Source organism: Ctenopharyngodon idella, chromosome 23 (genome assembly GCF_019924925.1).
Source record: "Ctenopharyngodon idella isolate HZGC_01 chromosome 23, HZGC01, whole genome shotgun sequence".
In the NCBI taxonomy this organism is placed as follows: domain Eukaryota; kingdom Metazoa; phylum Chordata; class Actinopteri; order Cypriniformes; family Xenocyprididae; genus Ctenopharyngodon; species Ctenopharyngodon idella.
This window is the reverse complement of record NC_067242.1, coordinates 792,665-810,284: the sequence shown is the minus strand read 5'-3', so window position 1 is coordinate 810,284 and position 17,620 is coordinate 792,665. Positions and strand designations below refer to the sequence as shown.

Below are 17,620 nucleotides of genomic sequence, written 5' to 3'. Positions count from 1 at the left end.
AGTAGAAAAAAAAAAAAAAAAGTCCCAAGATAACCCCAAACTTGCTCAAAAACCTCCTTATTTAGGATTTTAGGACTGTTAAAAGACCACAAAAGCCTCCCCAGCTCCATATAAAGCTTCAGTCCCTGCGAGGGTCCTCTGCTTCAGAGTAGCTAGATAACCAGTCCTCTCTGGTTACTTTCATGTGGCCTTTGGGTTTTACTGCTGAGGTTTTACAGTTTTGGAGCGTCTCGAGCCCATTTCAGAATCAAATCACATACCACACGTACACACACATGTAAACAAACACATGCGTTTGTGTGTTGTGAACTTCCACAGCCCTCACACACGGCCAGTCATTATTCTGAAAGACTTTTGTCATAGCAAAAAATGAATTTTCTTAATCAGTACTTTTGTCTCGTTTTCCAGAAATAACATCTAAACACTTTAAAAGATTAATTTAGTTGTAAAGCAAAAACATAGATGGTTAGAGAGACAGATATCAAGTTTTTGAAATGTTCATATATACACTCTTACGTTCAGATTCAAGACTGCTAGGGTGCTTAAACCAGACCAGTAAATGCATAAACCACATGTGTGTACAGCTGGGTGGGATTGTTTTACAGTAAGAGCACAGTGTATAGGCCTAGTACTGTCCTGTGAGTTTGTGCATATGTCTATATGTGTTTGAAGATAATACCGTATGCAATTGCCTGGGCTCAAGAGCTTCAGCTGTGAACAGCGATGTTCTCGTATTTTCAACTCAGTTAAATAGGATTATACGACACTTAGTTCTGGTCCTCAAATTTGATTGGACGAGAGATTTTCGCTCCGATTGTGTGTGTTTGCTGGTTCCAGACAGACTGTGCATTAGTGCTGGGGATTTTTACTAATGCAAACTGAAGGTTTACTCTCTTTAAATTTAAATTAGTTTTCTATAGATTTGCCTCCATAATGACAGACATGAAGAAATGCTCGTAACATCAGTTTTCACTTGACACTTTTGCTGAAACACACTAGCCTAGATGGATATATACAGTATATTGTTTTAGCTGTGTATACACTTTACTCAGTCAGACTGGTGAAGAGAAGACATAAACGGGTGTATTTTATAGCACTAACACAATAGTGCTCTATAAATGCACAGAAATGTTTAGTCTACTTCATGTGGTTGTCAGAATCAGAGACCTGCACTTTTTAAACATGCTGTAAATAAAGAAGGGTGAGGAAAATATAGATGTATGATGACTTATCAATAATAAACAGATCTAAACCAGCATGTTTTAACCTCCCCAAGTTCTGCAACTGAGCTGGATCGTTTGTCCATATTTTGTACTGAACTCATTTTACAACTTTGAGGAGACATATGGAACCAACAATGTTTTTGCCACCAATTTTACCACACATCCACACCATAGATTTACAGGAATATAAGTGATGTTTTGGAAAACAAGGTTCTGAAGTAGCCAACTTCTTTTATGTTTCTGGCACATCATACACCTGAAATTATATGTCTGAATCAATTTAGTCCAGAAACGCTGTGAGAATGTGGACAATTATATCAAAACCGACACCTCTGAGACACGAAAGTCTGTAATTCTGCAGTCGCGACGTCACATGACTCTCAACTGTTTGGACTCAAAGTCCAGCACAATTTTCAAAGGCCCCAAGGTAAGGTACTTCCGCCAGTTTTCTGTTATAATTATGGCAGAACTGCTTGTTTTTAATCCCTTTAAAAAAAAAAAAAAGAAAGAAAGAAAGAAAGAAAGAAACTGGAAAACAAACAGAAGCAATGTTTTTTTTTTGTTTTGTTTTTTTATAAAGTTAGGTTAAGTTAGTTAGTTAAATTATTTTAATTGATTAACAAAAACACTAACATTAATTGTATTAATAATATGTTAATTTGATTAATTTTAAGCCAGCCCCCTGGTTAAGAACCATTGGTTTAGATCAAACAGAACTAGTACAGAAATGAAAGGAATTGTTCACTATAAGCGTGTCACAAAAGATTTGTGTGAGGAACAGACCAGCTGTTCACTGTGGGTTGACCTGAAGAAATGGATTTGTACATGAATCATTTCAGTCTGGGTTTTTGAACTGGATTCAGAAAGGATCTGACTGGGTCGCAGGCGCTGCTGCCGCTGACTGAAGACTAGTCTTTCATTTATGATACTAGTCATACGTTTATGATTTTAATATACTGTATACTGGGGGTGGCCTTGAAAAATGGGTTGAGTTTCAGGGCTGAGAAAGAATATTATACACTCTAAAAAATGCTGCGTTTAAAAACAACCCAAGTTGGGTTGAAAATGGACAAACCCAGCAGCTGGGTTAAATGTTTGCTCAACATGCTGGGTAGTTTTATTTAACTCAGCTATTGTTTAAAAATGACTGTATTGTTGCTTAAAATGAACCCAAAGTATGTGGACATTAACATTTATTTATATGTTTAATAAATTAACATTTATTAATAAGTTTAATGAATAATAATTAAACAATAATCATTTTTTAAATTGTTTATTAATAAATGTTCACATTTTGATTATTATTGTTGCCTCTAGTAATTATGTGTCTGATTTTTAATTTCCAACATATTTTGGGTTCATTTTAAGTCAGACATATAGTCATTTTTAAACAATAGTTGAGTTAAATAAAACTACTCAGCAGGTTGGGCAAACATTTAACCCAACTACGGGGATAAAACAACCCAATCACTGGGTTTGTCCATTTTCAACCCAGCTTTGGTTGTTTTTAACCCAGCATCAAGACTGTAGAGAGTTTGGGAAAAAATTTCTACATTTCCTTATATCATTGATAAACCTTTTGCAGAGGTTCGAACAAAGTTACACAGTGGTTCTTTTGATGAATGATGTTATAAAATGAAACTTCAGGTTGATTGTGAAACTCAAATAAGTTAATGTTCTCTAATATGTTCTCCAAATAAATGAATCTTTTGCAAGCGGAAGGCTAAAAGACAGGACAGGACCCTGATGTCCAAACCACTGACTGCAGTGTTGACAGAAGACTTCAGCAAAATGAACAAATAATCAAACAGGAAAAGTAAAGAAAGACCCTTTGTCAAAGAGTGGATAAACTTCAAATTATGGAGCTGGCAAATTTGTTTTAGGCATATATTTGTGTTCCTGGACAGTATTTATGGCATATATATATATACTGTCAGTATTTACAGTATTATCACATCATTTTGACCTGTCCTGTTGATATAAACAAACAGAAAACATGTTTCCAGGAATGCCAGAGGGTTTAAAGGCAGAAATGTGTAGCTTGTTCTTCAGTAAAAGGTTTGTTTTTGAGCCTGTAAATCTGTCTTCCTTTAGAGTTGGGACTTCACTTTTCAAGGTGGATGAACATCTGGTTATAATGTAATGCTGATGTGACTGCTGTGGGTGGAGTGGGATGACTTGCTATAGGAAACTGTGTTGCTAAGCAATATCACATCCATGTAAAAACCTCTTATTTTAGGTCACACAGTCTATTTTGATAGGCTTTCAGTAGATTTTCAGAACAGTCATCTACTTGGTATTTTGCACATAATTGATCATACGCACTGAACGTTCTTAAGAACTTCTGCAATAATATAATCCAGCTGGAAAACTTCCAGTGAAATGTCACTTGTTGGTGTGTCGGTATCTTCACTGTCCTGAGGTAGCTTTAACAGCATCAATAGTGTAATACTTAGTTTAAAATCAGAATATAGTCACTTAAATATCAGGCCTAGCATTAATTTAGTTATTCAAACGTAAGATGACATAAAAAAAAGTCGTGTCTCTCAGTGTTCCTTCTTGACAAAATTCAATTTGACCATCAAAAGCATAAACACACTGTAAATGAAAGATTTATTGTGCACTTTAGTTAGATTCATTGAATAAAATGTGAGTTTTCACAAGTGTGCTGAAATCATTGATGATTGAATCAATCACTTTCTGTGTAATTCATTCACAAGAAAAGTTATTGTTTTTCATGAGATGTTGTGAGTACTTCATACTTCACCTTGACAAAATGTATTTTTAAACCTAGTGATTTTATAATGTTTAATATTTATTCAAAAGCGAAACTGAGTGAAAAACTATTACAGGAAATGGCGAATATGAGCCAATAAATGATCCTCTGCTGCCATCTGATGGATATCTATCAAATGTTGGATTTTCTACATCTTGAAACGTTCGGTTTTACAAATGTGGACAATCTCAGAAGGATGAACAAATAATGTTTTTGGTCATCACATTAAAAATAACATTTGAAGTGCTGGAAAAATGTTGCGTGTGCGTGTCTAATTACAGACACCACATTTCTTATTCAAACGTTCCCATTAGCTTCATCTATATTGCGGTCAATAAAACCGGTTTATTGGCAAATTATAGGTAAGTGTGATAACTGCATTAAAATATAAATACAACATTAAAAAGTGAACCATTGATGGTTTTATGTCGATGTACAGCGAGTACAGAATGACAGCTAACGGTTCACTGGAAATTCCCAAGCTGGAGTAACGAAAACCAGGAAGTAACCGTACATATGGCTCTCAATTAGTGGTGTTTGTTAAAGCAAACAAACTTTAGTCCATATTTTAGGGCTACAATCACTGCACATTTCACTTTGAAATGTGCAAGAAGTGACGTAATATAATTTTGCACAGGTGTTTTTCCAATGTGTGTTGAAAATGAACGATACCTCAATAACAGAAAGGTTCATACCAGAAAGAAAACATTTATAGCACATACATGTCTAGCCATCCTGCATGTGTTGGACATACATTAATGGGATGGGCTGTGTAGTTTTGTGTCTGAGACATCTTTTCCACAAACTGTATGCTTTGAATATTTGCTCACCATAGGACATGTTTTAGGTTGCCAAACACACCTACAGATGTCAGGCCAGAGTTGAAGTAGTTATTGGGTCCAGATCCAGGCCGCCGCAGTCTACATTTGTGTTTTCTCTTTCAGTCTCTCTGCTCTTCTAATGAACGGTTTGCTTGCTTAGATGTTTTTATATGTTCTGGAAGGCCAAGCTCTTAGTTTCTCTTTCTCTCAGCCTTTCAAACCGCTTCACAAAGCCGAAGTGTTAGTGAGTGTACTTGAAGCTTTCACAGAGAGCAAATATTTGATCTTTACTTAAAGGCAATGACTGTGTTGAACAGGACGCCTGCCTCCTCTACACCTGCACTACAGCAGATCAAAATCTACTCTTCACAAATGCACACAAATAAGAGAAGAGAGAAAAAAAAAAAAGAAAAAAAAAGAATGACAATTGCATTTACAAAAAATTGTATGCGGTGTGTATGGTGTGTTTAAAGAACAAGCCCAAAACACTTATAATAAGTGGACATGGCAACACTGCAGGAGCCGCTCTGTGTGAAGCAGCCTTTCCAAGCACAAGCAAAACACGACGATTTAGTTAAAATTGCTGAACATAAGTCTTTTTTCGCTGTAATATTACTTTGGTCAGAATAGCAGATACCAAGCACGTAAGACGCCAGGATGTTGCTATGGTTATCACCATGGTGTCAATCATCGCATGCAGTTTTGGGAGTGAGACGAGTTCCGGACACACATGGAACGATTCACTCCCACATTAAAATGCAGTTGTCACTCCTGAAAAAAATGAAAAGTGTAGCCAAATGTTTTTAAGACAAGAGACATTTACTGTACCTCACATAAGCATAAATCTGACATGTTTACTAAGGACTATGCTAATGCCAGTGAATTTAGAAAAATTCAAGAAAACAATTCTTATCACAATTTTGCTTCTAATTTAATTATCTTTATAAAAATAATAATATTTTTTACTACACTCTAAAAAAAAAAAATGCTGGGTTAAAAACAAACCCAGCAATTGGGTTGTTTTAGCCCAGTGGTTGGGTTAAATGTTTGCTCAACCTGCTGGGTAGTTTTATTTAACTCAACTATTGTTTAAAAATGACTGTATTGTTGCTTAAAATGAACCCAAAATATGTCCGACTTACATGTTTTGAACAATGTAAGGCTGAACACCGTTACTGACAATCCTCATTTTGGCTGCGTGAGATTCTCCAGCTTTGTTGTTGTTGAGCTGTTAAAGCTCCGCCCTCTTCTGGAAAGGGGGCAGGGAGCAGCAGCTCATTTGCATTTAAAGGGACACACACAAAAACGGCGTGTTTTTGCTCAAACCCAAATAGGGGCAAATTTGACAAGCTATAATAAATGATCTGTGGGGTATTTTGAGCTGAAACTTCACAGACACATTCTGGAGACACCAGAGACTTATATTACATCTTGTGAAAAGGTGCCCTTTAATATATTTTGATATATTTACTGGAAAACAAGACAAAATACTGATTTGTTATGTATTTATGCATCTTAGTAGTGCATCCTATTAGAACTAAACACTAAGAAAATATAAAAGACAGACAAAAGATGTTCAATTCCAGCACTGCCGGCTTGTTTTGCAGTGAAAGGCTCTGTTTTATGTGTCCAGTGAGATCTGGCACCCTGCAAGAAAACAAACACAAAGCCACTTTAATATAAAGTCATATTCTCTGTTCACTTCTAAATATGTTTCCCGTTCAACTTCAAACCCTTTATGGAGCATTAACTTTTTTTCTGAGAGTGTTTTTAAACTTATTCATCTTAAAAGTGATTGTGAGTGCCACAGTTAAACAATTTCAGATCTGAAGAGTGAATTGTTGATCAACACATCTGTTGTCTGTTCCTCAGGGAGAGAAAGGAGACGTCGGGCTGCCGGGCGCAGATGGACCGCAAGGTGTTCCAGTGAGTCGCTTTTGCTCTTCTTCCTCTTTTATCCTGCTTAACAAAAGCTGCATTTGTTAAATATATGTCACATGTATTTAAATGCAGTTCAATACCAGATTTTTAACCCAAACAAACGTGTTGACTGAGTCCTTTATAATTATCAGTGTCAGAAACCTGACAATCCCTTTGCATTGCTTCCATAAAGTTCTGTAACGGTCATTAAAAGTCCTGAATTCAGCTGTATCAAATTTAAGGTCATACAAAGTCTTAAATTATATAAGAATAGTCTTAATAGTTTTGGGGCAGTTGTGGCCTAATGGTTAGAGAGTCACTTTCACTTCACTTTAATTATAATTTGAAGAGGTGTTAAATTTGGGGAAAGGAATCGTGATATGGCCTAAGGTGGTTATTAAACTTCAAAAGGTGACAATTTAAGGAAATAAATGAGAATGCTACATGTTTTTACAGTAAAAATGTGTCGCTATCTCACCTTCTACAGGCCCACGGTTTCAGAGCGCTTCGCAATCAAAGAACATCACAGATGAATTATGACAATGTTTAATTTGTGGTGTTTTTAATGGTGTTTATGTCATACCGGCAAACTTGTTGCATTTCTAAAAAGTGCATCTATTGTCCATCTATTGTCAGTAAACCGCATTTTCATTCAGCCGGTGGATCGAAATAAGAAGCTAATATGCATTCTTTGAAACTAAACATAATAAGATAATAACATGTTTTAGGAATAAGAAAAACATTCTGTGTGATAAACATGCACATAGTGGTGGCAGAAAAATAGTGATAACAAGTGGAGGAAAATGGGCAAAATCCACAGAATGAGAGAAAAAATGTTTTGTTGTGGCTTTGGATGTCAAAATCTGAATGCAAAAAATATAGTCTTCATTTCTATAGAATACCGTTGTTGAAGACGTGCTTTGAAGCTAAACGCAGACGTTTATGTTGCAAGTCACAGACTGGACTGTGATTATTCTATTATTAAAGCATGAATTTGATGTAAACAGTAAGTCTACATAATATTTACATATGCAGTTCATAGGAGACATACAGTTACAGTTACAGAATTAAATAATATTTAAACCTATAACATTTTACATGGATAACTTTTAACCCTCTGATGCTCTTCGTGTGTCGGCCAAAAATGACCGAATTTTTTATTTCAATGAAATGAATGTACTATATTTTAGTCCGATAATGTTTTTTATTTAAGATTTTGTATTTTTAGGGGATTTTATAGTACTAAATTATATTTACGCTGTAGTTATAATCCATTTATTGACTTTTTGATCACAGACCTGAAAATGAAATTTTCATCTTAAACTGTCATAAATTTTGAATGCTTTAATTTTGGTCTCTTTTTAAAGACGACACATGGCAAATTATTTCTGAAGAGAAAAATGTTTTAAAAAGTTAACTTAAATTTACAGAATTTAATGTTTAATGCACAAAAATACATATATTCATATATTTTAAAAAACAAGTTTTGCTCTAAAACGGCAAGAAAATCAAAGCCATAAATCTAAAAAGTTGTGTTCCAAATTTGAGGTTGATATCTCAAAAAATGAGCTTTCAGGAAGATTTTTTTCAGCCGCAGTACCAAATGCTTCCACTAGACGAAATTCGTCTCCCATTCATTTCCAATGTGCTCATTTCTGACCGTGAGGAACACAAGTGTGACTATTTTATTCAGGACCATTTAACCTTTTCGAATTATGTTCATGACTTTTTTTTTTTTTTTTTTGTTCACATAGTAAGTGCCAAAACTTTTATCAAGTTCCGTACCATTCCAATGAAGTAAAAATAAAAAAATAAAATAAATAAATAAATGACCGAAGAGCACCAGAGGCTTAAACATAGTCTATAACATTTTATCTCACAATTCTGACTTTTTTTGCATTTGCGCGTTTATATCTCCCAGTTCAGAGTTTATATCACAATTCTGATGGGAAAAAAGTCAGAATAACGAGTATCTCACAATTCTGTTTTTCCATCTATGAATTGAGATGTAAACTTGCATAATCGCTCTTTGCAAACACAAAAAGGGCTATAAGAATGAATAAGTTTGACTTATCCCATTTCTTTACCATTTTATAAATTTGTTTTGGTCAAAACCTGTATTATGTGAACTTGTGTTATGTTACTCTACCCACCCGTATGATGTTATATTTTATTTATAAAGCCTTAAATTTGATCGCAAAAACTCTAGATGCCCTGAGTAAAGAAACGACTGTAGAATGTAGAATGAGAGTAAAGCCCTGCATCAGCCGCAGTGTTTACAGATGGAGAGAGAGCCAGCATGACTCTCAGCATCTACAGCAGCCCAGAGTCTCCATGTCAGAACATCCTGCTCATTTGACAGAAAAAATATTTATTTTATTTGAGTCTGTGGCAGTTCAGCATCCTCACACTGTAGAACAGGTTAAAACTCAATTACACATTACAGCCTCAGATGTGGGCAGCTTTACATCTGTAGTCAATCAGCATTAGTTTTGTTTGTATGCTTAAATGAGAGAAAAATGGATTTTATATTTGATCTACATCTGAGTTCAATCCATACATGCAGTGGAGATTAAATAATTGCATGTCAAATGAGCATCCAGCCTCAGTGGAGTGTAGAAACTGGCAGCAGAGCACAAAAATATACAAGCCTGGTTTGCTTGTTAATGTCGCCCACATACTAATAAAGTGCTGTATGGCTGGAGTCTGAATGAAGCGCTCCTCCCACTCAACACGGCCTCAAACCTCACGCTGAACATGGACACACTTCATGTCATGAGATGTGTTCTTTCATACAGGATTATTCAATAATAAGGGTGAATCTCACAAAATATTTTCTATATATATTTTTTTGCATTGTCATCATTCTCAGTGGTGATTTTCATAACTGTATTATTTAGTAGTCCACTACATTTTTTTTTCCAAATGCATTTTTTTAATCAGTAATGACATTAATCTGATCAAAAGTGACAGTAAAAAACATTTATAATGTTATGAAAGATTCTATTTCAAATAAATGCTGTTCTTTTGAACTTTCTATTCAAAGAATCCTGAAAATCAGTTTCCACAAAAATCTGAACTGTTTTCAACATTGATGATAATAATAAATGTTTCTTGATCATCAAATCATCATATTAGAATGATTTCTGAAGGATCATGTGACACTGAAGACTGGAGTAATGATGCTGAAAATTCAGCTTTGATCACAGGAATAAATTACACTTTACTATATATTCACATAGAAAACAGCTGATTTACATTGGAATAATATTTCACAATTTTTTACTGTATTTTTGATCAATTAAATGCAGCATTAGTGAGCAGAAGAGACAATAAAAACCAACCCCAAAAAATTTATTTAAAACAAGTAAGTTGTATTTTTAAAAAAATATTATATTTTAATTTGTTTTTTTGTTTTGTAAAATTAGATGAGATTTTTTTTGTTTTTTCCCCCCAAGTGCTTATTTTTCATTTAAATATTGTCACAAAGCAAAAAATCTTAAAGGGTTATTTCGCCAAACAATGAAATTTCTGTCATTAATTACTCACCCTCATGTCGTTCCACACCTGTAAGACCTTCGTTCATCTTCAGAACACAAATTAAGATATTTTTTATGAAATCCGAGAGGTTTATGACTCGTCCATAGACAGCAATATAATCAACACTTTCAAGGTCCAGAAAGGTACTAAAGACATTGTTAAAACAGTCATGTGACTGCAGTGGTTCAACCTTAATGTTATGAAGAGACGAGAATACTTTTTGTGCGCAAAAACAAAACAAAAATAATGACTTTATTCAACAATCTCTTCTGTGTCATTCTCATTCGTTGTTTACGTCCAGCGCTTCCAGGTTCTACGTCAGAATGCCAACTCATTATTGTCCGGCTCCCGCATCAGCATCACACGCATGCGTCACGTGATCAGCTTTGGCCAATACTGAGCCGGCGTTCGGACATAAACACGGAAGCCTTCACTGCGTAAGGATAATGACACAGAAGAGAAGAGATTGTTAAATAAAGTGGTTATTTTTGTTTTGTTTTTGCGCACAAAAAGTATTCTTGTCTCTTCATAACATTAAGGTTGAACCACTGCAGTCACATGACTGTTTTAACAATGTCTTTAGTACCTTTCTGGACCTTGAAAGTGTTGATTATATTGCTGTCTGTGGATGAGTCATATAGCTCTCAGATTTCATCAAAAATATCTTCATTTGTGTTCTGAAGATGAACAAAGGTCTTACAGGTGTAGAACAACATGAGGGTGAGTAATTAATGACAGAAATTTCATTTTTTGGTGAACTACCCTTTAAATGGCCTAAATATAGGCCTTGTTTTATTCATGCAAAACATAATTAATCTTTTTTTTCTCTTTCGATATTAAGCTGCAGTGTGACCCAAACACCGTCTTGGCAGGTTTTGTGAGAGTCACCCACATGTGGTTGCTTTTCTAATTTCTGTTTTATAAATAATGATAAATATCCTGTGCCAGTAATGAGCTGCTTCGGCTGAATCAGTCGGTTATATTTGGACAATTTTGCTTTGCACTTGAAAGCATAACTGTGATTTGCTAATAAGTCATTTCCTGCTACTAATCATTACATCTCAACCTAGCAAATTAACACTCGACTCATTTTTCTCGTCAGGTGTGACACCTTTCATCTTGCATGTAATTACGTTTACAGTCTCGCTCTCCTTCCTTCTGCAGTGTTTCCTCTCAAATTAAACCTCAGAAGTTTTTTGATGTAATTCAGCTTCTCTGAAAGAAGAAGAGACTTTGAGTGAAATGCGATCGATTGAGGCCGCTCACTATGAAATGACTCATTAAGGCTAGATAATATGCAGGCATCTCCATTTCAAAGCTGTGTGACTATTCCCCTGTATTTTAGCCTTGGTTGTATGATCTCTAGGGGCGGCTGAATCAAACACGGACCTTGATGTTTCCTCCACACTTCTGCATGTCTCTCAGCTTTGCCGTTACAGGTGTCGGATCCGGTCACATGCTTGTTATTCAGTGTTATGAAGCTACAACAGATGATTAATTGTTTTGAATGCAAACATTTGGGCAACAAGCGCAGGTGCTGAAACCATAAGAATGCTCTAATGCGGGGCCCTCTGAAACTAAAGTCCTCTTTGTTGCACGAGTGTTTCCTAGTAAAAGTTTATTTTTAGATCCTCATCAGGGTTGTGGGAAGATATTATTCAGCCTGTGACAGGAAGGAAGAGGACTCTGGTTCTCACATTTCATTTTTGGAGTAAATAGTGGTAGTTTTTAGGTGTTAACAAAGCGTTCACTCATCTGTGAAGGGATTTTCTGTTTTTAACAGCACTAAAGGAAGCAACTTTTTCAAAAGCTGATGTATGCTATTTAAATGTTTACATTTTATGTTTTGTCTGATACTTTAATGTAAAATATGAGATATTTTGTTGTATAAAAAGAGCTTTGGGGTACTTTTTAGCTAATTCTCAATTCCCATTATTTTCATTGGTGATTCTTATTACCATAGTAGTATTTTTTGATAAAATAATTCATAGATAATGTTTTTTATATAAATAATAAATGTATATAAATAATATATTAAATATAATTGTAATAAAGCAATTAAAAGTCATAAATTACCAAAGTAAAATGAAATATTTTGAGGTTTTTGAGGGCCTTTTACAGGAGTAAAAATGTCAGCAGAATTGATCTGAAATCTTTAAATGTTTTGTTCGGGTCATTTTGACACAGAAAGGATTTTCCTGTACCCAAAAATGCTAGTTAATGTTCTTGAATTGGACTCAAATTTACTGACTTTACTCGCCCAGAGTCTGACAACTTCCCAACATTTTTTGATACTTTTTGTAATTCTTTGTGGGTTTTTTTCAACCTGTCAAAAATGACCGGTCTACAAAAAATTGCTTATAAATCTCTCATTATGCTACATCATCACCAAATATTCAATCTTTTTGTCAGCTTGTTTTATTTCAATTCGGACAGGTTTTGTATTTATTATTGAAACTGATCGATCATAGGCCTTATTTATCTGAGCTTATGCACCTCAGTTTTTGTGTGATAAAAGTATTATTTGTGGATAATTTTAACAATTTTACATAAAATTTGCACTGTTTATCACACTAGTGTGCTTTAAAGTTTAACCCGGAAATTTGTTTTGAAATGCTTTTATTTTGTACAAAATGGCACAAATTCACACTTGTGGTGTTCACGGTCAAAAATGGCCGACATACAAAAATAGCTTATAAATCTATCGTTATGCTATTTTATCACCAAATATTGGATTCAATCTTTTTGTCAACTTGTTTTCTTTAAATTAGGACAGGTTTTGTATTTATTTTTGGAACTGATTGATCGTAGGCTTCATTGATCTGAGCTTATATTGGTCAAAAATGACAGAAAATCAGAGAAACAATTAGTGTTCAGAAACATGTTCATCATGTTCAAAAATAAACACAAAACCTGTCTTAACTGAAAGAAAACAAGTTGACAAAAAGACTGAATCCAATAATTGGTGATAAAATAGCGCAACTAGTGATTTAAGTTATTTTTCTGCAGGTCGGTCATTTTTGACGCAAGTGTGACTTTGTGCCATTTTGTACAAAATAAAAGCATTTCAAAACAAATTTCATGGTTAAACTTTAAAGCACACTAGTGTGATAAACAGTGCAAATTTTGTTTCATATTTTATGTCAAATTGACAAAATTATCCACAAATAATTTTTTTTCACTCAAAAACTGAGGTACATAAGCTCAGATAAATAAGGCCTACGATCGATCAGTTCCAATAAAAAACACAAAACCTGTCCGAATTGAAATAAAACAAGCTGACAAAAAGATTGAATCCAAAAATTGGTGATGATGTAGCATTATGAGAGATTTATAAGCAATTTCATTTTTGACTGGAAACACCAGGAGTTTTATAGGGTTTTTTCAACACAACACGAGGCCGGGTTAAGAAATAACATGATATTATACAGACTTTTGAGGAACATGTTGGTGCGAACAGTGCAGTTTTTGCTTTTATTTCTGTGCTTAATGACTTCATTGTACCGTAATACGAGGTGCATCGCTGACACTTACTGGAGCCTCAAAGGAAGCAGATGGATGGAGGAAGTTTTTAATGGATCTCAATTAAAGTCTTTTAGTGGACTAGAAAAACAGACACTGAAAATGTGTGAATGTCAGAGAGTCAATTGTGTCCTTTTTCTTGGCAGGCTACCATTTGAGCAATAGCTTTTCCAGAGTGTAGGATTAATTGAGTGGCATCCTGGTAATGCTGTAATAACAGTAACATGATGAATGATGGAATTACATCGGGGCTTGATCCCGACTGTATGCGAAACACAAAGTCATTAGCGGCACTTGTCCCGTCCGTCAGAGCGTTAGACGGTACATGAAGCGTATGGCTGACGCATCTTGTCTTCTCTAGGGAATTCGTGGCCTTCCTGGTGAAGCAGGAGAGAACGGACCGCAGGTATGAACTCACACACGACATGTATGTGTATATATACACACAGATTTGGTTGTATAGAACTACACAAAAGTTTGTGGTAGGTCACTTTTGTTGTATAACGTGTAGTACTGCATGTGTTCTGTTTAGTGCGACATGTGTTATACAACAAAAGTGACCTAACACAAACTTTTGTGTAGTTCTATACAACCAAATCTGTGTGTTTGTGTGTATATATATATATATATATATATATATATATATATATACACAGTTCATGTGTAACAACATATTTTAACTGCCTTTAAAACATAGACCATCACTGTATCTTTAATTGTATAACAACCTGAAGCTGTGAATCTTCGGGGGTTTAGGGTGCGAGAGGAGCAGCTGGCCAGAAAGGATCACCTGGACCGAGAGGACCTCCAGTGAGTAAACGTCCCGCCAGAATACATCAGGCGTACCTCTTTACCCCCTCATTGTGTCAGCTGACCCGTTAAAATTGGACACTTCAGAGAAATTGGATTGGATCGCGTCCCAGGCAGCTGTAGAGCTGCTCATCAGATCCGCAGCTCAAAGCCAGAGAGGAAAAAGAGCAATTTGGACAGAGGTCAGGTGTTAAGCAGCGATCAGTCCGGGACTGTGTTACACAGCGGTCGGCTAAACAATGTTAGGGTGACCTCTAAAGGCCAGAGCCAAACACTCGGCCTGCGTCAGAGGAAGTGCTGCTGCCACCTAGTGGTGTTTCAGAAGTCATTACAGTTTTCACAGGACACATTTCTCAATACTTGGGTTTTACAAAACTGAATAAGATGGCAATTTAGAAATCCCATACTGAGATATATTCTAAATCTAAAAAAATTAAATCAAAACAACAGCTGAACACCTACATCTGCTAGTCTTTCAATTTCATTTCCATCTGTACAAAAGAGGAAACTTATTTTGTACTGTACTGTAAACATGGACCATGTAACATAGAATAAGATGCCCTCTTTAAAGGGATAGTTCAGCCAGAAATATGATATGATATATTAAATAGAAACATTTGCCAAGTTAGTTCTTATAGCACAAAATGTAAAATTATGCAAGGGGGTAAGATGTAAGATTATATGTGTTTCAAAGTGTCATAAATGTAAAATACTGAAAAAAATATTTTGACAATTTAGTTGAATAATTGAATAACCAATGGCAGACAAAGCTGAATCTAAAGGCAAATTTATGACTTATACACAGGCATATGAATATTTACATATTGAATTGACCATATGTCATAATAGCAACATTCAAATTGAATGATTTTGCTCATTTAGCCTATAGGTTTTAATGAGAAGCAAATGTCTAAAATCTAATTCTGGAAATGTTTAATAATAACTCCATTAATTACAATAAGTATTAAATTTAGAAATAAAAATACCAGTAACAATATGCCACTCAGTTCCTCCGGTGCCAATTCTGGTGGCCCATCTTACCCCAATGGTCTTTTTTTAATGTACTCTTTTTATGTCACTTCTCTTTTTTAAGTTTGACCAAAACATTTTACATTTTGTTTTTTTATATATTCACCTAAATGTATTTATTTGGTATTTGGTATATACACACACATACACACATTTTTTTTTTATTATACTTTATTGGAATTGTACGAAACTTGGTAAAGGTTTTGACACTTGCCATGTGAACACAAAACAAAGAAAAATCAGGGACACGATTCGAAAAGTTTAAATGGTCCTGAAAAAATAGTCACACTTGTATTGTTCGTGGTCAAAAAAGACTGCATTGGAAATTAATGGGAAGCTAATCTCATCTAGTGGAAGCGTTTGGTACTGCGCCCAAACAAACTCTTACTGAAAGCTCATTTTTTGACAGATCAACCTTAAATTTGGAACACAACTTGTTTAGATTTATGGCTTTGATTTTCTATCAGTTTTATATTAAAACATGTTTTGGAAAATATAAATGTTATATAAAATGCAAATAAATAGTATTTTTTAAGCATTTTTCATAGTAATATGTATCGTTGGATTACTCATTTCAACATACTAGGATTAGGACGGATAGTATGCAGATTGGGACGCAGCATTAGTACACTAAAGACATGTCTGGTTAGTATGTCACAGGAACTTATATTTATTAAGTTGGCTCAGCAAAACATTTATTTAAATGAACTTGTTTTGGTCCTATTGTACCGAACTAAACTAATTTAGATTTTTTTTTTCTTTTTTTTTCTTAATTTAAGTAAGCTTATTGGGTCACACTTTAGATTAGGGTCCAATTCTCACTATTAACTAACTATTAACTATGACTTTTGCCTCAATAAACTCCTAATTACTGCTTATTAATAGTTAGTAAGGTTGTTTAGGTATTGCATACACTAAAAAAAAATGTTGGGTTAAAAACAACCCAAGTTGGGTTGAAAATGGACACACCCAGCAGTTAGGTTGTTTTAACCCAGCAGTTTAACTCAACTACGTTTAAAAATTACTATATTGTTGCTTAAAATGAACCCAAAATAGGTAAAAAATTAACATTTATTAATATTTTTAATAAATGTACATTTATTTTTATTAAATTATTATTTAAATTTATATTTTATTATTTATACATTTATTATAAGTTTAATAAATAATAATTAAGCAATAAACATGTATTAAATTGCTTATTAATAAATGTTTACCTTTTGATTATTATTGTTGCCTCTAGTAATTATGTGTCTGATTTTTAATTTCCAACATACTTTTGGTTCATTTTAAGTCAGACATACAGTCATTTTTAAACAATAGTTGGGTTAAATAAAATGTTGGGCAAACATTTAACCCAATCGCTGGGTTTGTCCATTTTCAACCCAACTTGGGTTGTTTTTAACCCAGCTTTTTTTAGAGTGTTAATGCTAATAAGCAAGTTAATAGTGAGAACTGGACCCTAAAGTGTTACTGTTGATTGAATAAAAACTTCTTTTTTAAGTGTAGAATCTGTTTGTAATTCTTTTCCACATCATAATTTCCAATGTCATTTATTTATGCAGTTTCTGATTGCGCTTTTTAATTTGAGTGAGTTCATTTTGTTGAATAATTATCTTCTGAAGTTGTGCTGGAACTTTATTTGTAGAGCGAGACACGTTGTGTGTTATCAGCTTTGGCCGCTTCGGTCAGACAGTGTTTAACTCTGCATTCTGTCTGATTAAATCCTTCAGGGCGCGTCGGGCCCTTCAGGGGCCCCTGGAGCAGACGGACTCCACGGCCCCAAGGTTGGTCTGCTCCAAACATCACCTTTAGCAATTATGCTAATACCTTGACTTGAATCTGGTGGGAATAGCCGTGCTGAGATTACATTTATTCTGTTCCTGGAATTGTGCCCTTATCAAATGGATTATAGAAGAATCATTTTGTTGCAGCATTTCCTTTAGCATTTACAGTGATTAATAGTCTTTTTATCTGTC

At 34.5% G+C, this 17,620-nt stretch overlaps 1 protein-coding gene across 1 annotated transcript in view; it reads left to right on the top strand.

Annotated features, from left to right (window-relative positions):
* The window catches only part of si:dkey-225n22.4 (collagen alpha-1(XXI) chain), a 57,658-nt gene that overhangs the window by 28,841 nt on the left and 11,197 nt on the right, over positions 1-17,620 (top strand). The window contains exons 17-20 of the mRNA XM_051882915.1: positions 6,693-6,746; positions 14,164-14,208; positions 14,559-14,612; positions 17,375-17,428. Of these exons, the coding sequence (XP_051738875.1) occupies positions 6,693-6,746; positions 14,164-14,208; positions 14,559-14,612; positions 17,375-17,428 (207 nt within the window). The remainder of the gene's footprint in view (positions 1-6,692; positions 6,747-14,163; positions 14,209-14,558; positions 14,613-17,374; positions 17,429-17,620) is intronic.